Genomic DNA, 27,881 nt, shown 5'->3' with positions numbered 1-27,881 from the left:
CCCGCCGCTCGGGCGCCGGGCTGAGGCAGCGCGGCTCCCGGGGCAGCGGGCGGCAAGAGTAAAGTTGCTTCTGGTCCTCCCTAAGCCCGATCGCTGGTGCGGTTAATGCCATCGCACGCAGCTGTCCGGTCGTCACTTGGCTTTGAGAGGGCTGCTGCCGGTTTTGGTGGGGTTTTCTTTGGTTCGTGGAAGGATTTTGGCTGTCATTGAAACATCAAATTTAGACGTGGTGACGAGGAGGGTGCGAATGGTTCTAACGGGAGTGATTACTCCCCATGTCATAAACTGTTTTCGTACCTGCCGCCTGATCCAAGAAGCATTGCACATAGCCTGACAGAGAGCACCTTCATCTCTCAGCTATGGTACCTGCGCTTTACCAGCCTTCAGACTGTCTCTGGCTAGTCAAAGTAAGTATCCACATTCTGAAGAAAGCCAGTAGATAATTTGTGGGTACATCACCCCGCTTGGCGCAAAAAGGTGCGTTCTGGACACAGGGTCCGCACGTCATGTATTGTGACACTAGTGAATCGAGTGTATGGTTGCAATATAGGAAGCGTCATTGCAAAAAGACAAAACAATTGAAGTATTTTTAAATAGCTACTTGATTCTTAGCAAGCATTTTATATTTCCTTCTCAAAATAGCATCAGTTTATTGCACTGAGGGTGGATTTTATTTGTTCCAGAGGATAGAACTTTGAAGAATCATCTCTATTTACTTCTGTAGATTAAGTGGGCATGTGGGTGCTGCTTGGCACTTGTAGGTAGAACAGTTAAAATGGCAAATATCAGAGCATCTCTTGATATGCGTAGAGTTCCTTTTGTGATATGTAAAAACAATGAATAAAACCCTACGAATTGCCATACATAGACACAGGTAATCTTAGTACTGTATCTTGTTTGCTTTTTCTGTGGATGAGTGTGGAAAACCACTAGATAATTTTCCTGTACTGGATTTGGACTTTCATGGAGGCAAAGGGTTTCTGCTATGACTTTTATTGACAGAGGAGGAGTGATAAAATAGGATTTTAAAACCATAGTTGAACACATATGATTTTGCTGCTTAACAAATCTAACAGCAGTATGTTTCTGCTTCAAGACAGTATTCTTGCTCACGGACATATAGATCTGTTTAGGAAGGCCACACATTAAGGGTTTTTGTTCATTTCTGCTGCACTAGTATAAGCATAAGTACAAGCTCAGCCAATGTGTTGAAAATTTGGTGTATTTCATAAGACATTTATTTTTGGAGTGCTTGTGATTATCTTTTACCTAGAATACTTTTTCAGGCTTGTTTGCTTGCTTTTATGCAGATCTGGGAAGGGGCTATGCTGTTACTGAAACATTTTATAAATTCATGTTCTTCTGCGATAGCTCAGTGGTTGACCTGCCTTTTCATTTTAGACAATGAAGGCCAGTCAGTGGTGGCATTTTGGATTGCTGGCGAGTCCAAAAGGTGGCATGTGGGCAGTGGAGAAGGCAGATTTCTTCTGTTCATCCTCATCTAAGGAGATGTGGAGATGTGTTGGTGTCTTTAAATTCTGAAGTGCGCTGGCAGCATGCTGTGCTTGATGTCCATCCTGCTGGGGCATCCAACCACCATTGGATACAGTGGTTATGTTGAGCTGCCTGGACTCCCTGGAGAATGTGATGTCCTCATCTTCTGTAGGCAGTAACAGCAGGTGAAGCCAAAGATCTTTAGTCTCCAAGCCTACTATGTATTCATATAATTTCAGGATGCTTAATACTTCTTAATGTAAATGTTCTTGTTTGCATGTAGTTTGGTAAGCTTGGTAAGGACTTTATAGTTCGTTCCTTGATTCAGGTGAGGCTTGTCATGAAAAAATGCTTTTGTAGCATTTTGCAACAGAGCTCCAGTCTTTCTGATTTTTCTCTTAGGCTCTTTGTGCATTTTCAATGTTCCAATGGAATTTCTCTTTCAACTAGAAAGTCTGTTGGAATGCTTGAGGACCGTCATATATATATCTTCATACTTGCGACGAGCTTTTAGGCTTTTGATATGTGAGGTTTTGAAACATCACATTTTGTACCAAGTTATCTGGATGTTGTAAGTGACCTCTTTAACTCTCTCGTGTCTTCAAAGTGTCTTTCTCAAGAATTTTGCATCTTGGGCTGTTTAACTGTGTATAAGACTACTGTTAGAGCTCATCATATCTAATGACTGGATGCATGTATTTTGTTCATAGAACTTATTTTCATTTTATCTGTTTCTGACTGCATCCATTATGTTTTTTAAATCATTTCAGAACATGACCTTCTGGTGGCTCTTTCCCTTTCCATTCTGGGAAACGTGGACTTTTCCCATACAATGCCAAGATAGGTTTGATTTCATACATCCAGGGGTGCCTCTCAGTTAGTAGCTATCAGTACGGTGTTATCACAAATGTAACCCCAATGCAGGGCGGTATAACGTAAGTTCCATTATGTTTCTCAATGAACCTCTTTATTTCTCAGTGATGTACAATTTTTAACTCCTTTGATCTGTACAGCATTTCTCACATCATTACCACTACTGTTAGGAATTTACTGTAAGACAAACAGATCATTGTTACTCCCAAAGTTTTCAAATCTAATTCTTTACCTATTTTTCTTATATACATATACAGCTTGAGATTTTTCTCCAAATTCAGATAATTCCTGTCATCTGGATTCTGGAATTTCAGTTGGCATGCCTTGGGCATTATTTCATGGTTTTGAAATAGAGAGTTCTTAAACTGCCTGTAATGCTTGACATTATCTGGATCTAGGCTGATACGTGGGAACAGGTTGTCATCACCCATGCTGGAGATCAGAAGAATCATTTTACAGCCTTATTCAGTTCGATGGAAGGGTGTGTAAGTTGTCAAAGAGTGATTGGTTATTTCAGTGCAGCGTCCTTTGTTGTAAAGGGAAATCCCTCAGAAGACTGGTACACCGGATGCCCAGGTGTTCAGTAACCTGGGTGTGGTGGCCAGAGGACAGAAAGCTGCACCAAAAAACCTAAGACATAACTGGTCTTACAGCCCAACAGAGAGGTTATGATGAAATAACAGAAGTCCTGTAACAGGGCTTTTCCTCAATAGTGTAGACCTGATATAATGAAAGTCTTTAACGTTGTGTGTAATACAGAGTTAAGTGGGTGGTATTTGTACTGTTGGCGTTATTAGGTTACTGTGTAAACTTTCACACAGTTGAGATAATTTCAAATGAACCTCAAAGTCTAGGAGATAATAACATTTCTAATAAAAAGTTATTCTCAAGGGAGTAGAGGTATTTTGGAAAGGAGAGTAAGTGCTGTACTATTTTATTCACATTAATAACTAAAAATTGGCAGGCATGGTGTGAATGTCCAATAGGCCTTCTACTACACCAGTGCCAAGAGCAGAGTGTGATGGCTTCCTGCTACTTTCCCTTTTCTCCTAACAGCAGTAAATATATGGAAAGATGTCATGGTTTTACCCCAGCCAGCAACTAAGCACCACGCAGGCGCTTGATCACTATACTATTCCCCCACCCCCCCCCACAGTGGGATGGGGGAGAAAATCAGGAAAAGAAGTAAAACTCGTGGGTTGAGATAAGAACGGTTTAATAGAACAGAAAAGAAGGAACTGATAATGATAACACTAACAAAATGACAACAGTAGTAATAAAAGGATTGGAATCTACAAATGATGCGCAGGGCAATTGCTCATCACCTGCCGATCGACACCCAGTTAGTCCCTGAGCCGTGATCCCCCCTGCCCCCGCTCCCCCCAGTTCCTATACTAGATGTGACGTCCCATGGTATGGAATACCCCGTTGGCCAGTTTGGGTCAGGTGCCCTGGCTGTGTCCTGTGCCAACTTCTTGGGCCCCTCCAGCTTTCTTGCTGGCTGGGCATGAGAAGCTGAAAGATCTTTGACTTTAGACTAAACACTACTGAGCAACAACTGAAAACATCAGTGTGTTATCAACATTCTTCACATACTGAACTCAAAACACAGCACTGTACCAGCTACTAGGAAGACAGTTAACTCTGTCCCAGCTGAAACCAGGACAGAAGACTATTTAGAGCCCACTTCTTTGTTTCTAGCATTCACCTTGTTCCTTGAACAGGGAACTATTAACTTGGGGTTTTTTATGTTGAGTTTTATGCCTGTTCAGTAAACACCACTGGCTCACTTTTGGGCCAGAGTCAGTATAAGAGGAGGAGCAAAGGAGGGGAGACCATCCTTTTTAGGTACAGTGCCTGATACAGGCATCCTGTAAATCTACCCTAAGAAAATGTGGAAATTATGTTCTGTGTTCCACTGCGTTATCAAAGGCAGTGTCCTATGTAATTTCAGAGAATGAAGGTGCAAGCTGTAAGAGGAATAGATGAAAATAGAAGACTTCTACAAATAAAGTTTCATTTTGTGGCTGCTTTATGTGACTCCAAAAATATAGTAGGAGAGATGTGAAGTCAAAGCCATCATAGGAAAAATGAGTAGGGGGCCCAGTTACCAGCTCTCCAAGTTAGCTGTGACACTGAAGCAGCTAACAATGGAATTGTAAATTGTAATCTAAGTGTAAATTTTTAGCTTAGGCTTTTTATTTTTATTTGGCAATTGTTTCTAAGTATTCTCCTGAACAGAGCACATAATATTCATTTAAGAGTGGAGAATCTGTCAGAAGGAACTGAGAAATGCTTGGAGTTTCTCACATGTAAGGGTCTCTAGACCTCAGGCATGTGCTTTATGCTCTGCAGAAGGGTCTGGTTTAGGAACTCATGAGGATGAATGCTGCAGCTCCACAGAACAGTTACCTCTAAAAGATGATAATTTGGTAAAAGCTATGTTGAAAACCACCTATTTCTCATATAATGCAAAGCAACTATGAAGACCAAGAAACCAAATCGAACGGGTCCATGATTCATTATTTTGAAACATCTGTGTGTTAAATACATCTTAGGACTTCTTGAGGCCTGGCTAATGAACAGGCTGGTATCACTTGTTGTTGTTGAATGCTTACATGTAAAATCCTAGCAGCATAGGTAGTAATTGATAGGATACTTTCAGTCTCAAAGCTGCCATGTAGTATGTTAGTAGCACGGTAGCACACCTGTGTTTGATAGCCAATAAAGAAGAATAGCTGCATATCAGAATGGTAAGTAAAGTAAATTCCAAGACTGCACAAAACACAATAAAAACTTAGGAGCAAATTCTCAGTTTCAGTATTTTTAAGCAATTAGTTGGCTGAAATGCTAGTCCAGAAGATGTACATGATGTACTATTTTAGATTTCTAAGTGGCAATAGAAACAAAGTCAAAGTTGATACACTCTTGGACAGTGAAGTTTTCTTTAAATAGGCATCATCTTTGTGTTTTCACTAACTGGTCTAATTATCTGGTTTGTCAGTTATTGTTTCACATAAATTCTACAGTGTTATTTTCTTAAGACCTGAAGAATCAGTGTAATTCCTTCTTTAACTTTCTAGGGCTGTTTTCTGATTGGGAACCGTGGGATATCAGAAAGTGACCTGTTTGTTGAATTTATACCCAGTAACTTGTAGTCATCTTCCTGTAAACATTATTAGAGCTGGACCGTTAGCTTTACATGTCATACTTATTGCAACTTTTTCATACAGTTGTAGTTTGTTTTCTTCAATTTATGTTGCTTAACACTTCTACCAGCTGGAGTTATTTTCCATGTCTTTCGGGCAATTCTGTTGTTTTGGATGGTTGGTTTCTTTGCTAAGCTCTCCATTAGCTCCCAGAGTGTTTTCTATGGCATTTCCGAGTTCATGAATGAAGTAGCTTTGGTGCTTTCATTTAAAGGAGTGCTCTTTATAGACACTCTTGGGCAGTGTCTGAAAAAAAACATTTTTTGTTTAGGCAATGCAAACACGGTTCAATGCCTTCTCTCTTTTTTCTGGTTTCACTTCAGTGGCAAACTGTTCTTACAATGATTTCCCCTCCCCCCCCAAAGCTGATTATTACTTTGGAAATACAGCTACCTCTTTCATGTTGTATTTTACTTCAGAGTGTCCCGACTCTAGCATTTATCTTTTTTTTTTTTTTTTTGACAAGTTGAATGGGTCTGTAATGTGTCTCCAACGTAACAAATATGGTGTTCAGTAGTAGTACTGACATTCCCATATAAAAAAAACCTTCTACCAATTATATTTCTATAAAGATACTTCTCTGGAAAAAGGTTAAGTATACTATATTTTCAGGGAGCAATACTTATGTTTTGTAGTTACAGTGAGTACAGAAAATAAACAGAGTTATCATTGCTTCTTTCAGGACAGAACAGCGTCTTTATTCAGCATGTAGAATATATGGCGTGTGCTCTTTGAACATTAATTAATGTTTCAGTCAGGGCCCTATTGGTTTTGTCTAAAGCATTATGCTTAACGGAATTTAATCTAGTCCAAAGTTGCATTCACATTTAGATGAATTGCGGGTTAGGAATATCTTTGTACCTAGAATGGTATGGTCTTGATCCTGGGTTAGGATCACGGGTTGCTTCTGTCTCTGAAATAATAAGCAATAATGTATTTCTTTCTGTTAGGTGTATGGTCAGCATTGTCATTGCTAAGGCATTAGATAAGTTATCTGCCTGTCCCTTGTGGCAAGTACTGCCTGTGATTTATACATGATAGTTGACAACTTGACAGAATTTTTGTGGAGCAGTTGCAACTTTTTTTTTTTTAATGTATTGGGTTTATTCCATCAGGTTTTGTTCCCAGCTTGCCATTTTTCATAATCATCTTAGATCCTTTGAACACTGAAAACCAAAGAGGTTTATAGTGAATAAAAGTATTTTTTTTTTTAAGTTTTAATCCAGAGAAGTCCAATTTCATTTATATCCTTAGATGTTCTATGGGAAATGACACATCAATGAAGTCTTATCATACAACAGAAATATATGTTCAGACTTTATTCATAGAGTCTTGTTAAGATGTAGAAAATAAAAATGCTGATTGAATTTTAGATATGCAAATCACAGTGCTGCATGTGAGCAGTTTTCTATAGTATGTTTTTACTGAGGCCCTGTTTCTATAAAATGTACTATTACAGGAATAGCATAACCGAAAAAGTTAGTTTGAATATGTGAGCACTTAAAAATTAGTGGCTTCTAAATTCATTACAAAATCATCATGTTGTCTTTAAGCAAAGGTCCTTTGGTGTCCAATAGTTTGCATCCACAGAGGTTCTTTCTATTTCTTTCATATTGAAAAAGAATATTTTTACATTGGCAGAAACAACAAGTGTTACCTTTCCACTTGGTAATGCGTCTTCTTTTATCCTAATGCCTAAAATTATGTCGCTTATTTGGGAAAAAAATGTTGTAATGTACTTATTCCCTTTTACACATCCAGTTCAACTCACTGAGGTAAATGTTAGCTGTTTGGTGTCTAGTGAATGTCAAGACAGGCCATCGGAAACTCCTAACTCCCGGTTTCCCAGTGGTAAGTGTTTTGCTTTAGGCAGCAGCTTTTGTAATTTGGAAATCAGCAAGCTTTAAAGAAACTTTGGCAAATATGTGATGAAGCTTTCAAAAATGTGGTGACGTTATTCCAGAGGCAGGAAAGCGTAGTCAAGAAAAGTAGACATTGGTGCTCCATTGATAATGATTTTAATGTGTTTCACTACTACTGCCTGGTATATGGAAGAAGAGGACATAGCGTAAGAAGATCTAGGTTATCTTTGAGGATAAAGTATTAGCTTGGAGTTCAGAAGCTGTAATATTATGAAGTGAGAGAAGTGCTGGAAAAAACTGTATATTAGCCTGTTTGGCTTTGGTTTCTTTTGGTTTGTTGTTCTTCACTGGCTATGGATCAAATATTGGTACTCTGGGGTTCTCTGACAGAGGTCTACAGTGAATGGGGAAAAGAAGGAATTTTATTGCTATCAGATGGCACACCACATAATAACTTAACTGACACTGAACCCTTCTTGGCAACAACTAGTTGCAACATAGTTTGCTGAATATTTAAGCCATTGCATCAGTGAGATACTTCTACGATTTCTCAGTTAGCTCTCCCACTCTCATAGCATCCTGGCATGCTCAAAAACAGATGAATAGCTTAAGTATGCCAATAGAGAAATATTTGACCTAAACCCCTCTTTTTTTGAGTCATTGCCTTGTGAATTGTATTTGGGTTTATTATAATAAATTATGACTATTTAAAATGTGCTTTTTATGTCTTCTTTTATCTTAACTTTGTTAAAGGATGGAGTACCCGAAAATCAAAAGAGGTGATGCGAATCGTAAGATGACTGGGCTTTAAAAATAAGTGCTGAGAGAAGATTAAAGAAACTGATCAGGTTGTTATTAAAAACTAGCATTGCTAAAAAGTGAGTGATGGCTGGCACAGTGGACGGAGAACCATATTCTTAAATATAATGCTTTTCTGAGGGGGGTGTTTATATTACATAAGCTATTGATAAATTACAACCAAGCAGAGAAAAAGACTGAAAAGGACTGTGAAAACCATTACAGTGGGGAAAAAAATCGATTTCCCAACTTCAGTCAAGATGATGTGAATTTGAAAAAGAGATAAAATGAAGGCAGAAATACATATCTTGCTTTTGTTCTCCAACTTGAACTGCTATTCACCTTTCCATTTGGAAGAAAGGAGCTATTAACATTTGTAACCAGCAGCATATATTATACTCTGAGGCATGTCTTCTGAATTCTACCTACAAAATGCTTAACTGTAATTATTTTTTTAAGCTTTTTTTTGCCTATGAGAAACAAATATTTTTAGTTAGTAATTTATGTATCACATGAATTTACAGATTAGAAACATGTAAAAATAAATGAAGGCTGTGTGCTGGAGACCTTGCCATTTTTCTAGTTGTAGCAGTTGCTCCTGTGAAAGGTGTTAACTTAAAAGCTTTGTCTCACAAGAATGAAATTCCTGTTCTGCAGGCATTTATACCTAAATGTTCCATATGCAGTAGTCCTAGGGAAGAATAACCTTCCAAAGAATTCAGGGCTAAATCAAGAAAATAGCTATGATTTTATGTTTCTGAAATTCAAGTAAGTTTTTGAGATTGTGGGGTTTTGTTTTGTTTTAAATCATTAATAACTGTTAACTATAAATGAAACTTTTCTGATTCAGGGTAGTGTTGACTGGTAGTCACAAATGACTGTGGCATTACTTTGGAGAAGCAGGAAAGAAACAGTTCTTCTTATATTCCTGATTAAAGTGGTTGTGAATCATGATGGAGGACTGTCTCATTGAGCGTTGTGTGCTCTGTGACTGATGTATGGGTCATTTTCTTGGTTCCCCTGGTGTTACAGTAGAACCTAGAGATCCTGCTTTGTTGAACATTGCATAAAGCCATACTACTTAGGTTACTACTCTGTCTTTTCTAGTTAGTATATACATTGCTTAAAGGGAAGGGAAATGAAGTACTCATCTCCCTTTGTACATAGGCAGTTGAAAGAAAGAATTAATAAGTGAGTTGCGTGAGGTCCTACAGTGTGAACTAGAAGTATCATTATCTAAAACCAAGCCTGTATTTTCTGATTCCTAATCCAGTTGTCATCTCTCAGCTGCAAATCTGTCAAGTTTCTTTACTGGCATATTGGAAATGTTAGCTGTATCAGCGTGATATGGCATTTATGATTGGAAAGTTTTTTATTTTTATGAAGTCAGCTGAATCAAATTAAAAAAAAATTAAAAAAGGAATATAGGAAAAAATATGTTCAAAATGAGAAAAGACCATTACTATATCACTGTCCAGTAAGTCAGTTAGTTCTTGAAAGAGTTCATAAAAATATTTATATTTATCTGGAAGGAGGGGTTTTTTGTTGTTTTGGTTTTTTTTTTCCCCAGAATGATGAGTGTTGTTATTTATTTTTCACACTTGTTCTGAAGTCATGGGTCTTTTTTTAATCACTGTTTTATGTTGGCTCGATTTGCTGAATTTCTACTTCATTTACTCACTACTTTTTAGTTGTGCTGTACATTGCTTTGTCATTTGTGGTGGCATCATTAGAATTCAAAAATACTGTTCTTGGTGCCTAATCCTGCACGCTTTATGAAATATAGCATGAGCTTTAGGTTCATAGAAAAGTATTGAAGCTGCGTATGCTAGAAAATATTTTAGGGTATATTATTATTTGTGCTGCTGCAGAGTCCTAATGTATTGACAGGCCAAGATGCTATTTATAGCTGCTTCTTTGAAAATGTAGTAAATATTTTTTCTGCAAATTGTGACAAACAGTAGTTGTTTTGGCTGTTTGCATTAAGTAATTGCTTCCGGTGGCTGAGTTTAGGTCAAGTAGTCAAGCTAGACAGTTGCTGAATACTTTTAGTTCTCCCATTTTTTAGCAAATTTAAAATATCAGTCAGTAAATACTTTCTTTTATGTTGTTGATTGTGGCTAATGATATGATTTTTTTCAGAGCGTGCTAGTGAAAGCATCCATCAACTGAAATATGCCTTGGAGGAAAGACAGTTTGCAAAGGGTGAGGGTGAAGTTGGATTTGACCAGTCCTCTGTGGAGAAGGAGATTGATGATGTGGACAGGGGCAGTGATGACAGTGGAAATGCAGCCTGGCAGGAACTGCAGCACAGTCATGCAGGTAAGATTACTCTGAAAGCAAATGGTTTAAAAATTGTTAGAAACGATACTAATTTCAATGAAAAAAGTAAACACTTTTTGGTTATAATGTTTTTTATTTCTTCCTAGTTAATCAACTTAAGATTTTGTTGCAACATCAAGAAAGAATGGAAAGTGAAGTCTCTCCGTCAAGGAGGAAGATGTCATTCTCTGTATGTTTCTTCTTGTTTCTTTTGTGTGTTGTTTGAATGAATGGCATGAGTGATGAGATGAGTTTTCTAGTATCCAGGAAGAAAAAGAAGCACTGAATCATTTTTATGTGCTGAAATACAGGAGACTGCTGAGGCTATGGCCAGAACTTGGTATGCTTAAGACCACAGCAGAAAAAAAAGAAGTCTATAATACAGGATTTAGACTTTTCCTCTCTTTTGTTGACCATGCAGTGTGAGTCACAGTCCACACTGCTTTCAGCTTCCTCATCTTTTTTTTTCCACCAAAAGATCATCCTTTTTGTTTTGGAAACAGTTGGGATCGACTACATGGACAAATTTCTGTAAAAGCAGCCTCTGTTTTCCTTTGACTGTACTTTAAGGATGCTCAAAGGCCCTCTTCTGCTGTAACTATGCCTTTTTTTTAGAGGATTAGAGATGTTCATATAACAACAGGTTTGTAGCACTCTGCCAAAATGTAGTGGTCTCTGTCAAAGTTAGTTTACACCCTTACATGGGCTTCTCAGATTTAGCCTTCTTGCAGCAGAACTGCACCAAAGTATGTGTAATGGACAATTCAGTTACAGAGCAACTGCTAGATACTAGTATCCCTATAGGAGAATAATTCAAAGGCATTGTTCCAGTTTTATCTTTTGATGGCTTCCAGTGACTACTTTTGGTTTGTACTAAGCAAGACAAGCAGCTCTTTGCTATCAAAGTTGAGGTAGCAGCAGAATGATCTAAAGCCTATATTCATGCTGTGTTGCTTTGAGCCTGTGCAATGAGCTTAGCTCTACTGTTCTGACATTGAGAAATTTTATTTAAAGTTCAACTTTTCTGAGCATTCTAAAATCCACAAGTTTAGTCTGATTGTCCTGCCAGGTACTTTTGCTTCATAATGGTGCAGGATGGAATTAGTGTTTTGTAGCTCAAGGGAATGGTGCATCATTGCTTGATCTTGACATGACATGAATCAGTATCAATTTGTATTTAGCCCTTGGAGGGGAGGGAAAGCATCTTTTAATCCATCTTCATCAAAATTTTCTACTTGTATTGGGAAATTTTAGTACAGTAGAAAAATTAAGAAAACGGGATACTCTTTCTAAGAAATGTGATAGTGCTTTCAGGGAATTGATTAAAGGATGGAAGAATAAACGGAAAAGATGGGATTTTACTGTATTGATAGGGCATTGTCCCATTTCTTCCTCTTGCAGTTTCCAGTGAGAGGGATTCTTTGAAGTGGTGGCCTTATTCTCCTTTTCCAATGTCCTCCATCTGCTTGCTAACCAGGATATGAAAGTGTTCTGAAGATAACCAAATGTAAAGCTCAAAAAATGTGGAAGTACAAAAGTGCACGCACACCAAAAAACACCAAACCCTTATAAATACAAGCTTGTCTGGTGGTTTGCTGGACATTGAAGAAGTGCTTCCTCTATAAGAAGAATCAGATTCCCCAAAGGTCAAGGAAACCAAACTTATGAGCAACCTTAACCTTTTGCTTTCAATTATACTGAAATACCTGATGACTGCTGAATAGTAGATGACGTGTCCTATAGCTAAATATAGTATTTCACAGAAAGTATACTTTGTAGTAAGCTTTACAACATTTCATATGTATAAATAACATTGTCTTATCAATATTCCCTTCTCTTGCTCTTTGATAAAAGTTGCAATAGACATCAAATGAGTATGTCTTTTCTTTGATTACACCCAGATGGTTGGGCAGAGATTTTCCTTTTGCTTTTTACCTCATCTCCTGAGGTCAAGGCCCAGTAAGGTTGCTTCATACAACTGCAGTTCTACAAGCTGGGTCTTGGCTAACCCAACTGCACCCAGCCGGGGTTCCTGACACTGTTGTTATAGCTGGAGTTCCTGTGACTGATTCCCGTTGTTTCTTGCCAGTTTACAGGGCAGCAGATTTAAGACTGCCAGCAGGAGTGTCTCTAATTCTGGGGTTTAGAGGTTTGAAATTTGAGGCGTTCTAGAAAAGTAAAAGGTGGGCCAAATTATTTGGGATGTTGGGAAAACTATTTGTCACTGTGTAGAATGCTAGCCTCTAAAGGTGATGTATTTTATAAACGCTTGTGTTTTTATGGTAAACTTTTCAATGTTAAGAATGTAAATGTGAACAGCATTTCTGAGACTCAGGCATAAATGTTTGGTAATTCATACTGATCAGATGTGTCTTTCAGGTCTGATGTTAATATTTGGCCTACTTTAAATATATGCCTCCCTTGACCTCTGTTCTTTCATCCTATAACACATATTATCAGAATATTAATGAAAAATTCCCAAATTAATTTATAATTAATTGATAATAATTGTGTAGTTAAAAAAGTAGAAAGAAAGAAATCACAAATGATCTACCAGGCATTGGCCCCATGAAAGGGCAGGTAGAGGCTTCTAAATAAATAAATATCCCAGTGACAGTGCTATGAGTTAGTAAGTTGTGTTAAGAAGTCCTCTGTTCTTTTTCTGTTGGGAAAATATATTATGTGTTATTTTCTTTTTAGTGAAACCATTTTTAGCACTGTTGTATACATTACACCAATGTTTCTCAAGTTAAACATTAGCACTGTTTTTCAGTGAAAAATAATTTGAATAGAAATAGAGTTTTCCACATTTTCGAACACTGCTGTGGTGTAATCTTTTCAGGGAGGCAGCTGGAGGTCTCAGCTGCAAGGTGTCTATTACACTTTCAGGAAAGAGGGAGGGATGAATAGGAGCCAGAGGAACAGAGCGATGAGTTACAAATATTATTGGCACTATATTATATATACTTTAAAAAGTGTGATTCACTTTTTAAAAACTTCATAAAGTAGTTGAGTTTAACAGACTTGAAAGCAAGGTGAATTCTGAGTCAATAGAACATCGAACTTACGTGCACTGAGCCAGGTGGAATACATTGCAAATTCAGAGTCCGTTCTTTAAATGTTTTTCTCGATGGTTCTGGAAAACCCCCCATTTTGTCTCCACCGTCGTAGTTCCAGATTTCTCAAGAGTCCCCCATTTTAATACAGGCAATAATTATATTAGGTATAATTTTATAGGAAGGTTTTTGTTGCTAGAAACCTTCCCCTCACCCTCGTTAGTGGATTTTATCTTTTTCTTCAGAGGTTGAACAGGGAATCTTGGTAATTTATCTACAGGGTCTGCCAAAAAGATAACTAGTAGATGTAGGAGCTAGCCATTAACAGCTTAGTTTGGGGTTTTGGGGTTTTTTGAATGGTGAATTTTAAAAAAATAATATTTAAAAACAAAGATGTAGGTTTCTGAATCTTTTAGGACATTTAGGAGTCCAACTGTTCAGTTAGTTCCTGAAAATTTCTATAATCTTTAAGACTTTAAGTCTTTATTTGAGAAGGATATCATGGAATATTTTTGCACAGAAAGGTGTGTTTCTGACCTGAGATCACAGATGTTAGAATTGTATCAGTTTCAAAACTAGCTAGGGATCAGCATAAAGGTGCTCGCTTTCATCCAGAATAGTGAACTAATGCTAGAAATGTGCTTGTTGTTCCTCTTGAGAGGACCCAATAACAACTCTGTGTGAATTTTGTATCCTTACCAGAAAAGAATACAAAGAAGGGGGATTTATCCTTTTACAAATGTGAGTAAAACTGTTCACTAAATTGGTGAAAAACACAGACATCTTTTGTATAAGAGGATATATGCTCTTCTTAGAGGCGTGTCCCAGTTTGACTGTCTTAATTATTTAAAAAAAAACCAACAAAACATTGTGCCTTGCATTGATATACTTTCTTTTAGGTTCAGGAATTAAGATAGTTTGTATATGTCAACTAGCATTAGGTTGTACTTAGTTCTTTCAATGGATGAAATTTGCAATATTGGAATATCAAACTAAAGTAGTAAACCAGTATTGAAATACATAAAGAGGACGAGTGAGGATCTGATAGTAGCTGATTTATTTAAATTTGAAAGTAGAGACTCCATTAAATATTTTTCTGATTATTCAGAGGCACTTTTATTGCAGACTAATGTATTAAGCATAAATACTGTTACTCCATTAAAATTATTTTAAAGTATGTTATGCTTCATTAGAACTAAATACATTATTATACTATAAAAAATATTTGTTATATCCACTCTAAATAAGTCCTTCTTATTAGACTGACAAGGACTGTTTGTTGCTAGTAGGATCAAAGAGAGGCTGTAGTTTTCAGGAAACTATTTAATTCATGATTATAAGGGCATTTTAGTAATATTTACTTACATTCTTTATCTGTACTGTATTCTTAGGAGTAAATGCTGTAAAGTTATAGCGCTTGTGTTTTTCACATTTTGTAAAAAGTTTAATCCCTGTTTAAATTTTGCCAAGCCAGGCAGATATACAATTGTTCATCTTGAATGGGCAAGGATTCCCTTCACTACCTTCTTTAACTAGTTATTTGTGAGGCTATCAAAAATTTTACCTATTTATAGGGTCTTCAGGTTTTTTTAGAATTGTCTTTTAAAATACCAATAATCAAGTGCTTTGATAAACGTAATATCTATTACACATTTTCTGTGTTTCTATGGAGGTATTAAAATTGCAGACATAGTTGTGTTTCTGGAGCAATTGTTAATGAACATTTAGAGGAGTTGCCTTTGATGCATATCCACAACTCATTAAAATTCAAGGAATTTTTATATTCATTTCACAGAGAAGAAGATACCCCCTTACATTTGTCTAAAATGGCTGATAAATAGCGGTATGAATTTCATGTACAAATCGGTTTGTGGATAGGATTTAATCCTGCTTCATAGATGTGCTTAATCAAACAGCTGTACATTTTGACAGAAGTGACATACTTTTTATATTGAAGAGTTTAAGTTCTTACTGGTTCTCCTTTCCTCATCATCTAGTATACTTGGTGACTTCTTATTAAGTGCACATAGTATTCTATGTGCAAGCAACTTCTTATTGCAATAAATGGAAAACTGGAAAATAACACATGCTATTCTTACTTCTTTCAGAAACCCCCAAAAGCTACAACCGGAGACTTACCAGCCCTTTCTGATCTCGTTCCTATAATCAATGATCAGTCACAGTACATTAACCATTTAGAAGCAGAAGTGAAGTTTTGCAAGGTATTGGACAACATATTTCACCTACTAAAACCCTAGTCCCCTAAATATGAAGAATTCCTTTAAAAACAACTTATACTTAGTCTTGAGATTGATTGTTGTAATGACCAAAACTGAGCCAAATGCAGTTCAGTAGATACTGAGCCTTACCATGCATCTTGGTGCCTGTGTAGTGTTTAAGGGTCTTCAAAGACATTTTTATGTCCTATGACAAATAGAAATAAGCAATTTTTAAGATGTTATATGGAAATTAAAGCTACAAAAATGTGAAATCTGTCTTTTGAGTATTCTTATTCTCTCTAAAAGGGTTAAAATAGTTGAGAAGGTTAATCTAGACTTTTGGTCTCCAGATGTATTTAAATGTTGATAGCCATCTCAAGGAGCCTTTTACATGCAGTTCCTGTATCCTATAGGAGGAATTGTCTGGGATGAAAGAGCAAGTGCAAGTAGTTGTACTTGAAAACGAGGAACTCCATCAGAAACTGAAATTCTTAACTGCGGAACATACGTTGAGAGAACAAACTCTTTTAGATGCCTCAGTAAGTTTTTATTTTTCTGTTGTTGTTTTGATCAGTGTTCAGGGACCTGATTGTTTTTGAAGAAGGCTATATAAATGGGTATCCGCAAAATGAATTTTAGTCAAAATTTAATGAGAGTTTGTAAACATGGATTTCTGTGGTTAACATCTTTATTGTAGGTTGCCAACCTAATTAACTTGTTTATTGGTTCTTATATTCTACTGTAATGAAAATTATAAGATTCAATACTTATATAACATTTGTTTAAAAAAACAGCCTACATAATTATAACTGAAGCACTGATTTTTTTATTTTAGGCAAATACTCAGAACTCCTGGGCTGTAGGTGGTAATGACTGTAGCACGCGTCAGCCTGTCACCTCATCACCAGTACATAACAAAGATCAGGCTTTTGTTACAGCTGCTGTTGGAGAAACAGAAAAATGGGCTGTAGAACTGGTTAGTATTAACTTTCTTTGCAGAGGCGTACCTTTGCAGAACCTTTCAGTGCTTTGTTGTTGCTGCAGTTATGATGGTTAATTTTGTAACAGACATACAGGAGGAGTTTTGGTTGGCTGAACCTTAATCTGAGATCAAATTTTATTCTCTTAAACCTCATCTTCATATTATACCCTAATTAATATTATTATCCAGTTAGACACAGATGGCAGGTTGTATCGGCAGATGTTGACTTCCCAGAGATAAGCCTTGTTTTGAGAATGTCCTGTCAGTGATTGCTCCGCTGTACTTTGGAGATTCTTAGCAGTAACGCAACGCAAGAGTAGGTGCGGCTGGTGTAATTTAGGTAGCCCTCCAGGCAAGCTCTTTTGCAATGAGTCTTTCTGCTCCTGGAGCAGCCCAGGTTCAGTAAGGTACAAAAGTAGCTTTGTGCAGCCTGTTTTCCCTAAGCTGAATTACACACTCTGTGCTTTTAGAGATACAGAGAAGCCCTAGTGATTCAGAGATGATGTTGTCTCTATCCTGTATTTTTAGTTTGGGAAAAGATTCTTAATTTTTTTTCCTCTAAATTAATGGGGTAGCATTGCTATCTTTTGCGAAAAACATGGTTAACTGAAAACTTTGAAGTTTTTTATTCATGTGCATATGCATAGTGTGAAATTTAAAGGGTACTTTAATTCTTCAAGATAATTATATGTATTTATTAATTTTGCCCAGTGAAATATATTTTTGTTGGTTTTGTGCATCATCTAGAGCTGAAAACGTCTTCAGTGATCCCTAATGCCTGCAGTTGTTTGAAAGCTAGTTTTTACAGTAATTGCACTTTTACTTCATCTGCCATATTTAAAGCAAGAGAATCATACTGATCGTGACTTCTTTCTAAGCATCATAGTGAGCTAAATTTCTGGTGCTTTATTGGTTTCGTTATCACCATTGTATTTAACATTGGTGTGGTTGATTTATATACCTAGTTCTTCACCAGGTAATAAGAGTAACTCACTGTGTTGTAAATAAATAGCCTGTCTACTTGAAATTCTGAAGAATTCCTCTTTTATTTCTGCTGACTTGTGGGAGAGTAAGAGCAAACTCAAGACAAGATCATCAATTTGTGTAAATCATTGTAGAGGGCTTCAGTTGGAGCTGAAGCAATTTACCATATGAGGATCTGGCAAGATGTATAGAAATACATTTTGTTCATTTTGTAGACTTTCACAAGTGTGAAATATTTAGATTTCTCTGACACTAGTGTTTCAACAACTTTATATCTTAGAGGGAAAAGAATGAATGTAGCTAATGTCTAGATTTATTTGTAAAGACAATATTATGAAGAAAGCAAAAGACAATTCTTTTCTCCCATCTTTTCTACAGGAGAAACTAAAACTTCTTTATCAAGAAAAAGTCAATATCCTTGATGCTCAAATACAGTCTCTAAGGTAAAGTGAAAATTTTTTTTTTCTTAATTTTTCTTAAAATTATTGTTAATGAATTATCACTTCATGACAACATGAACCATTCTGAATTTAAGTAAGAGAATGCCTTAATGTCTGAATGTCGTGCTTTCTGGTAGTGCCCCTGAAAGCTGGTTTTACATGAAGTTTTCTCAAATATAAATGTAGCAAAATTGAATGTACAGCTGCTATATAGCAACATTAGCAATATATAAATTTTATACATTCAGTTGAACTATTGTATTTATAGAAATTACAACTTGATATAAAATGTCTTTATCCTTTTTACCCTTTTTCTTTATAGAAATATCATGTCTGCTAGGGTAGACCAATCAAAGAAAAAAAAGAGAAGTTAAAATTTTAACTTGTGTGAGCCTTTCCATAATTTGCTTTCTTCTACTAATATTTTATATCGCGAGTTTTAGAAATCTTAAGCATCCAACTAGTTTAGGCCACATAAAGATTTTGGAGCAGGAAAACATAGTTTTGAAGCATGCAGGCAGTGTTTCCAGTTATGTAACCTGCATATCTTTAAACACAAAAATACCTGAAAATAAGTCCTCATGTAATCCTCAAAATATCAAAGGTTTGAACAGGTAGCAAACTATGGACAGAGGTGGACACAATCACTTTACGATTTGGTTTTCAGCAGTAAACTTCCCCCTTTACACCTGCATTCATGATACTGCTGCTGAATCTGTTTAATTGTGGTTTTCTCTAAATAAATTGTGGTTTCATATATCTGAAAATTCTAGACTTGTGTGTGTGTGTGTACCTCCCACTGGTAGGGAGGCAAGTTGAAATATGCCCTCTGCAGTGGTGAAATCTTAAACGTGCAAAGCCAATTGTGCTAGTGAAAGTGAAGGAGGATCTTAAATTTCAGTTACGTAATCCAATTCTTCCCCCACCCCTCCCCAGCTTGGCATGAAGTGTTATATATACACTCAGAAATAAAAATTGGAGGCTGAAATAGCCTGAAAATTTCCACAAATACTTTATTCAGCCTCTTGATTTCTCCTAGGGGGCACGATCTTTCAAACTGTAAGTTCTGCAAAGCACTTGAGCACTTGCTAAATTTTAATTAAAGTGAGAAATTATATCGTTTTCAGTGGGACTATCCTTGGTTTTAATTTTAAGCATGAATTTACACAGGACTCGCTGATTTTTGTCCAAGATTTCCCAACAATAGGTCTGTTGTACCATGACTGTCTAAGGATATACGCAGAGCAAATTCGGTTCAGGTTATAGTGGATTATATTTAATAGACCAACTACTAAAACTGGAAAAAGTGCACAGAAGATTTCCCAGATGGAAATAAACATGCATGCAGCATATATATCATGTGCGCAGTAAATCCAATGCAACCAGAATGTGTCAGACTTACTACGTGTATGCTGCCCAGATGGCCTGCATAACAAACCAAAAGCTTTGGATTTGTTGCACAGTTTGTCAAATTGATCTATATGTGCACAGTATGCATTTGTCTGGAACTTCCTGATGTCAGCATTCCTACCACTTGTGCTCTCCCTGGCCTGACAGATGCTTGGAAATTCTGGAGAAAATTCTTCAGAGCACCTGGTAAAAATTTTGGAGACAAGTAAAAAACTTATGCTGTTTTTCTGGAGACATGGTTGACCTGAAGTTTGTGTGTATCGCTGGATCAGAGCGAATGTGCTGAATACATCTGGATTTTGTCTAGGGAGCATAAGGGACTTTTACTTTACCATATATTGTAACTTTACAGTTAATTTGAGAGTAGAGAAGAAATGTGAAGTTAGTGATATTGTTAGTAAGAGCAACAGAGAAAATGTTAGATAGGGTATTGAAATATTTATACAGCTGATAGTGTTTCTTGCTAATGAATCTTTTACTCTGTTCAGACAATATGTAAGCCTACAAGTTTTATGTAATAATTTTCTGTGTAACTTCACTATTTTCTGATACTACAGAGGGAGGGAACAAATTAATATAATTTTGTTTTGTTTATTAAAAATTTTGATTGGGCAGGTCAACTATTATTTCTCTGCTAAAGTCTTCCTTAGGCTCCTGAAATGTGTAAAATAATGTTCATTATAGGGATTCTTATAGTTCTTCTTAGATTACATCTGTAATTATATATTGCATATAAATATAACTAGTAGAAATGTTTGATTGCACAATAGTTTTATGATTGTATATAAAAATATTTTTATAATTTTAATAATGTTAATAATGTTAATAATTTATTTTAGAATATAATTTATATTTATAAAATATTTTATAATTTTAATAATTTTCATAAAATATAATTTTATAATTTTTATTTTTAAAATATTTTTTATTTCTCCTTTTCTAGAAAAGACCTTTCAGAATCTCAGAAGATATGCAAAGATTTGGAAGGAAGGCTAAAATACCAGAAGTCACTCGTTTCAGCCACGAATTCTAGCCGAGTTGGTGGTCTGTGTCTGAAATGTGCACAACACGAGGCAGTTCTTGCACAGACTCATTCTAATGTTCACATGCAGACCATCGAGAGGGTAACAAAGTAGGTTTGGGTGGTACTTACTTTGTCACTGAAAGTACAGTTGCATACATTAAACCATGTAAGTCTCAATGTGTTGGGTTGCATTCATAGAGAGATGGGCACTTACGGAACAGTGGACTCCCACATTGAAGTTATAATGCTGTGGTCCCAACCACTTTGAAATCCATGATAGTTTTGCTGCTTATTTCAACTAGGAAAGAATGTTAGTTATTATCTTGTAATTATGATACCTTGGGCTGTCCAGATAATCAGACTGTTGATAGTCTGTTTCCTGCATTTTTTGTGCAAACAAAGCCTTCACTCTGTCAGAACAAGTATTACAGAAGTCCGTGTATTTTGATTATTTCCTGCAGAAGTCCCTTATTTTTCTGTAGTTGGAAGTTTTTCTGGTTCCACTTTATTATCCTTACATTCGGAGAACTTTTAGGGTACATCAGCAGGGTAATTTTTTTTTTTTTTTTTCCCCTTGAATTGGCTTAGTAGGCCAGGTGTTTGGGATAGTTTGCATTGCTCCTCCCTAACTACAAGAAGTCAGGGAAAAAAGTTCCTTTCGTTGAAAATAAATGAAATTATTTGCTGCAGCCTTTTTTTAATGGTAGATTTTATTTAAATGATTTAAACAAAAACAGCTATACAGGCTGAATATAATATATATAATTCAGAAATCCCAACAGCATTAAAATGGTTTTTTCTTAAGAAATTCTGCTAGTCAATCATCTTCAAAAAGCTCTCCCTTTCTCCTTGCTGCTAATAATGATAAGATACTGCAGCTTTCTCAAAGTTTGTTGAACAGACATCTATTTATTGTCAGATATCTGAAGCTTCTTAGGATTTCTCAAGTTTTAGAATGAGCCTGCTAGAGATGAGGTAATGGGTCAGTTAGAAGCAAGAAGACTGAAGGGACATAGTACATATAGTCTGTCAAATGGATATTGTCTCTACTCATTAGATGACTGTTGCCAGGATTTATGTATTTTTCTATTGTAAAGTCCAAGAATTTTCTGGGAAAGCTCTCTGTTGCTGAAAAGTCATGTGTCAAAATCTACTTTCGTAAGAAAAGTAATTACTTGTCACAGACACTGGAAAATATGAACAAACTATAAATCCGTACATTCTTGTCATCTTGTATTATAGTGCAGTTTGAAATAAAAGATTTGAGCTGACCTATTTATCTTTCTTGAACTATTATTTCAGTTTGAGATTTAACAAAATCTGAACACTCCATCTTCCTGTGATACAACTTATTAAAAACAAAGTTATTTCAGTAGGGATTTTCAAAGGGACTTCCTCCAAATCTTGTTGAAAAAAAATTCAAAATATGACTGTTAGTGCTCTGGCAAATACAACTGGGTTACCATTCCACACAACAGGAAGAAAAAAATAAAAAACAAACACAACAGTTTTCAGCCAGAATCTCTAGTTGCACCTAAAACACAGACAATTATACTCTTAATTTAAAAGCTTTCAACATATCAAAATAAGGAAAAGGTGAAATTAAGTATTACAGTTTTACTGACTGTGCTTCCCCATTTGGTATAGATCTCAGTTTCTTAGTTAACAAAAGTTCAGAGGAGATGTAGAATCCAGAAGTCTTATTGTTTAGTTTAGTTCCAGTTTGCAGCAAAGGGCCATTGATTTTCATTTGATGTACTTAGTGATCTGAATTATTTCTTGAACCTAATCCTTCCTTTTATTTTTTTCTCCCTATTTTACATTTAATGACAGTGTAATTTCATATTGCTTCGACCTGTTTTTTCAGAAACATACCTTTTTTTTTTTTATTGTTTGGTTTTTTAGCATGGATCTCCATTTAGTAATGCCAACAGAATGTTGCTCAGCTCCAATATATGACTTGAGCTGTGCTGTCATTACTGGCAGTTTCACTGATGGACAATCCTTCTGAAGTGAAAGACTGGTCATCAAGCAAATGGTATTTTTAATATCTGCCAAGCTAGCAGTATGCTGTCTTTCACTCTTAACCCATGCTGGTTTTAGTCTTGCTTCATTTACCACCCTTATGTCTTTTGTCTGTTAACATTTTATATTTGACATACCTGTTGGTTTTTTTTTTCTCTTGAGAAAAGATACAGAAGAAATATCTGGTTTTTTCTTTATATGCAGAGAAAGAGATGACTTGATGGATGCACTTGTTTCACTGAGACGAAACATGAAAGAGATGCGGCAAAGAGAATCTAATGCTTGTGAGCAAGTTAAACGAGCTCTGCAAATGGCAGAAGAGGCCAATTTAGAAAAAACAAAGGTAAATTTATTAAGAAACAAGAGCTTTTCAGTATTCAGATCTACTGCAAATATTAATTTGTTTTCATGCTAATGAGAGAATACACATAAGACTTACCACATGTTGATATGATGTAGTAGATTTAAAAGGATTGCACTGTGTGACTGTTTGAGCAGTAACATGAACTCTGTATTTGTTCTTAAATTCTCATCAAGACTATAGGGTGTGTTGCCTTCTTAGGCCATCATTTAAATTCTGACGTAGTTTCAGAGCTAGGTGATAGAAACTGAATGGTAGAATTTTCAAAGGCATTCATGACATGTAAGAAGATAATTCTCATATCACATTTCTGAGCTATTCTGGAAAGAATATTTAAAATGCTTACAAACAACTCTTTTGCCTCAGATGAGTGCAGTGCAAGAGCTGATTAGCTAACAGAACTCTTTGAAGATGAGAAGTCCTGTCCGATGCTACCTGCAGGAAGCTTTAGGTGTTATGTAAATAATAATGATAAAACCAGTTTTGATTTAATGCTTGTGTTAGCCCTAGTTACTATATACAATCAACCTAATTATTTCCTAACTTATTTCCTTGATATTTAGTGACATCTACTGTATTATTAGTGAATTACTGTGCAACTGAGAGAGGTTGGTTTGTGTTTTTTTTTCTTTTTAATGAACTACTGTTGGTTTTAATAGTGGACAAGATTGATGTAATTGTTCTGTTGATCAAATTGGTTATTCATCTAATACTGTAACAGACCCTAATGTGTGTAGGGTCTTTAACTATAATCAGTAGGGAAAAAAACAATGAGAGTTGGCAATCCTATGTACATGTTAAATTTAACTTCAGAGTACTACAGGTCCTTGTTTTTTACTGAACAAAGAGAGAATCCCTGTGAGCCCACTGTTCACCTGTTACATCCTGTCCCTGAGGGGCTAAATTTTTAAAATGCTTACTCATTTACTTTCTTGGGGGTGGGTTCTACAGTTGTCTGATAGAAATGTTACTCACTTACTGCTATTTAAAACTGCACAAAATACTTTTCCTCCTCTGTGCAATAAAGTAAAGTTATCTGATCTTCCTCTTTTTTCATTTGGTGTTGGAAATCTTTATTTTAGTATTTAAAAAGAAAATCCCTATAAATTCTTATTCAGTGTAGCTCATGTTAAAAATGTGGCCTAAGAATAAAACTTAGCAAGACAAATTAGTAGAACCTTTAATAAAATGGGTCTCTGTACCTATTCTATTTCTGTCACATAAAGAAAGCAGCTTCCTAGGGTCTCCACTGGCCACCCTCTTCACTGCAGTGAGGAAACGTGAAGTGCTATTGGTATACAAGACTGAACAGTAGTCTGTTTTTTCTGTGCTCAAGAACTGTTGTAATATGAAGGATCAGGAAGAAATCTTTTACTTATGCTGCATTAATTTAGCATTTTTATATGTACTGGTATTTCTCTTGGTAAGTACAAACCATCCTTTATTTTCCCAGTCCTATTGTACTCGTAAGGTAAAGTGCTGTTTTTCTTTGTAATTACCATGGAATCCAATAGACCAGCCCACATAAGTAAAGTGAGGACTTAACACTTTGGGCTTCCAAATGCTATAATTGTAATTTCATCACCCTCTTGACAGAAAGTCAAGACCTCAGATGTCTTAAAGTCTTAAGCAACCTCAGGTGCTTATCATTTAAAACCACCATTTTTTCTTGTCTTACGGTTGTCTCTATAGTTTGTGGCCACTTGCCTCTTACATAGAGCAAGGAGGAGATCTGGTAAGGTTAAACTTCCACGGATGAAGCAAATCCAGGAATGCATTTTCAACATAAATGTCATAGAAGAGTAATTGTCAGAATGGTGGAGCTAACAAAATACAGATTTCTTCTTGCAACTTATTTCTTCTAGAGTTGCATTGTTTTACATGTCTACGAAACTACAGCAGTCTTATTCAGACAATTGTTTGCTGATGCTGATGATACATTCCTACAGAAAAGGCTTCATGGCAACAACAGAGGGATTCCCTCACCGAGGTAGACTTGTGATAGGAAAGCGACCCTGGGGAGGGTCCCACAGAACTGACATAAACCTGATGGAGACTGTTAGGGAATTCTCTAAAAATCACAGTTTAATGTGCTTCCATCGTGAACAGCCCAACACCAAGGAAATTGCATATAGGGGGTTGGCTTTGAGTAAAAGAAAAATAAGTAGTTTAAAAAACCCCTAATTTGATAATAAAGGGTAATAAGGTAGGATTCCTAAAAGGGAGTTTAGCTTCCTTGAAATAGGATATGCTGAGTATCAGTGAAAGGATGAAATGAAATCTAGTTTATTCCTGGCCTAGCAAGCTGCCTTTAGGGTGCTTTGAATGCTTCAATTTACTTTTAATGGAGTAGCATGTTTCTGATTTAAACTGACATAACACTCAACTCCTATCCCTTTGGCAGGGATATATTACCATAAATTGATAGATTTTTTTTTTTTTTCTCCTAGTTTTTTTTGGAAGATAGTGTCTACTGTGCTGCTTGCATATGAACTTATGTTTATTTTGATAGAAAACACATCTATAACCTGTATTTTAACACTTATTAATTAAGCAGGACATTTATGAGTTTTCAGTAGAATTAATCTTCTTTATTTGACAAACCTGAAACTAAAAAAAAAAATAAAAAATTGTTTCTTTGTATCTTTATTTACTTCTTCCAGGTTTCTTCTTAGCCTTCTGCAGTCAGTAATTCATTTCACGGGGGAGAGTGAGTGGAAGTGCATACATTATTTATTTATTTATTTTTCCTTCAGCTATGCAGGAATTTTAAATGCAAGGCAAATAATCATCTTAGTTTTAGAACAGCAGCTACCTGTTTGGAAAATACACTTTGAAAAATGTTTCCATCATTGCTGTGACTCCTAAAAGCAGTTAGATTTCTAAATTACAGTAGGGCATGTATGTACATACAAACATATACATTTGTTTTCAATTTGTTAGTCCTATTCTAGATGTTAACACAGTAGGGTATGTATAAACATTATAATAACTATGTAAAAAACCAGAAGATGGCCTTTCTAATAGCAAATTGGGTTTCTCTGAAGGCATTAGATAAATACCATGTTTGTTTAAAATTTTAGGTTTCTTCCACTTAAAATAAATAGTTTTTTCTAGGCTCTAGTCCAGTGTGAGCAGCTGAAAAGTGAGATGGAACGGCAGAAGAATCGTCTTGAAAGGGAGTTAGCTGCACAGCTAAGTAAGAGGACTGATGAAAAAGAAGCGCTGCGGGAAGAAATGAAGAAGGAAAGGGAGGACTTGGCAGCAATGGTATGAGTTGGGTTTTTTTTTTCTATTTGTGTATTAAAATGAGTGTATCGTCCTCCTTAAACTTGCTGTTTGCTTGTCTTTCATTTTGTTTCAGTTTTCGATTTGAGAGGTCAGTACATCACTTCCACCATTGCTTTAAAGCAGTGGTAGAGAAAGTGATCTTTTGTGTCTGAATAACGGGTTTGTGCTATGTCACTAGATACATACTAAGTTGTTGATGTTATGCACTTTATTTTAGTTTGCATAATATTTTCTAATGCACTTTGTCCAAGTAGGAAAGGATTAAGTAATATGTGATGCAAGGATTATACCTAGCTTCTTATAAAGATTACTGTTTAAATTGTGCTAACTTGTTGACTTGGCGTGTTAAATTTAGGATTCTTTGTTACTTTGAGCTTACATACACATATATATTAATGTTACAATATGGTATTTGCACTCTAATATGGTTTTTTTCAGAGTAATCTTACCATATGCTTAATTTGCCCACCTGCAGAAATGTGTTGGAATCTCTTTTCTCACTTTTACTGATGTTTATAAACTCCCTGAGACAGAATCTGTCTCATCATTTATACTGTGACCATTGCAACAGAGCCTTGATAACCTTGTTTTAGACTTCTAGATGCTAGTGTAATTTGAGTATAAAACATAAGGGTTTTCTGTCCAATAGAATCTACAGAGGAAACCTCATGCTAACAGCAGTAAGCCTGTGAGACGTGACAGAGGAGGCACTTCTAAGGAGATTGGAGAAAAAAATGGGAAGAAGAGTAGAGAGAGAAATGCTCTATGAGTTAGTGGTTTTCATGCTTGTTTGATGTGCAACCTCTTCAACCATTTTCTGGTGGAGGTTTGGAAACAATATAGTGAATTTCTCTTCTGATTGTAGGCTTTTTCCGTATTTGGGACTCCTTTTAGAAATAAGCCATATCGTTTATAAAATCTGGAGAGCACAGACTGAACAGGGTAAACTACTTGAGTGTTTAAAAAAGAGGAGGTTCTTTAGTAGTGGTGGCGGCTGTGAAATGGCTGGAAAGCTACTAACATAAACAAGGAACCAGTGTGGTTGTATTTCTGGTATTATGAGATGGTGAAATAATGTTCTGAAGCTGCTACAGGAGGTCAAAGCCTTTGGCTCCAGTTCCAGATAATAAAACAGGAATTAAGCACAGTATAGGGGCTAGGTGATATTTAAGAAAGTGAACTGTTGTAAGTGATCATCAGAAATCTGTTGCCAGGGAAACTGAAATTAAAAAAATTAACCTTACGCTGGAGACAATGAGACATTATTAAGGAATTCCTTGTTTGACTCCTTGCTATCTATTGGAAATTATCCCTCTTATGCATTTAGTTGTTTAGTTACAGATTTGCTGTAGAGCAGAGTATGCACTCCAAAATACAGCCTATTAGACAAGTATTTCATACCTTTTTTTTGGTAGAATAATTCACTCTATGTCATCACATTACGTTGTATTTCATCACCCACTGGGATGTGTTTTACTGGAACTGATTCCCACTTTGAGTAGTTGTAGTCCTTTTTTGAAATCCTACATAC

The 27,881-nt window shown here is 36.0% G+C and overlaps 1 protein-coding gene across 1 annotated transcript in view; it reads left to right on the top strand.

The window, feature by feature from the left end:
- SDCCAG8 (serologically defined colon cancer antigen 8) overlaps positions 1-27,881 on the top strand; it is a 111,152-nt gene that overhangs the window by 218 nt on the left and 83,053 nt on the right. Inside the window, exons 2-10 of the mRNA XM_010562599.1 lie at positions 10,379-10,558; positions 10,666-10,748; positions 15,723-15,836; positions 16,247-16,372; positions 16,669-16,809; positions 18,178-18,242; positions 20,593-20,781; positions 22,903-23,041; positions 26,177-26,329. Coding sequence (XP_010560901.1) covers positions 10,379-10,558; positions 10,666-10,748; positions 15,723-15,836; positions 16,247-16,372; positions 16,669-16,809; positions 18,178-18,242; positions 20,593-20,781; positions 22,903-23,041; positions 26,177-26,329 — 1,190 coding nt within the window. The remainder of the gene's footprint in view (positions 1-10,378; positions 10,559-10,665; positions 10,749-15,722; positions 15,837-16,246; positions 16,373-16,668; positions 16,810-18,177; positions 18,243-20,592; positions 20,782-22,902; positions 23,042-26,176; positions 26,330-27,881) is intronic.

The sequence above is a fragment of the Haliaeetus leucocephalus genome, unplaced genomic scaffold (genome assembly GCF_000737465.1).
Source record: "Haliaeetus leucocephalus isolate CR32 unplaced genomic scaffold, Haliaeetus_leucocephalus-4.0 Scaffold162, whole genome shotgun sequence".
Lineage (NCBI taxonomy): Eukaryota > Metazoa > Chordata > Aves > Accipitriformes > Accipitridae > Haliaeetus > Haliaeetus leucocephalus.
The sequence above is the reverse complement of the archived record's forward strand: the minus strand, read 5'-3'. Positions and strand labels throughout refer to the sequence as shown.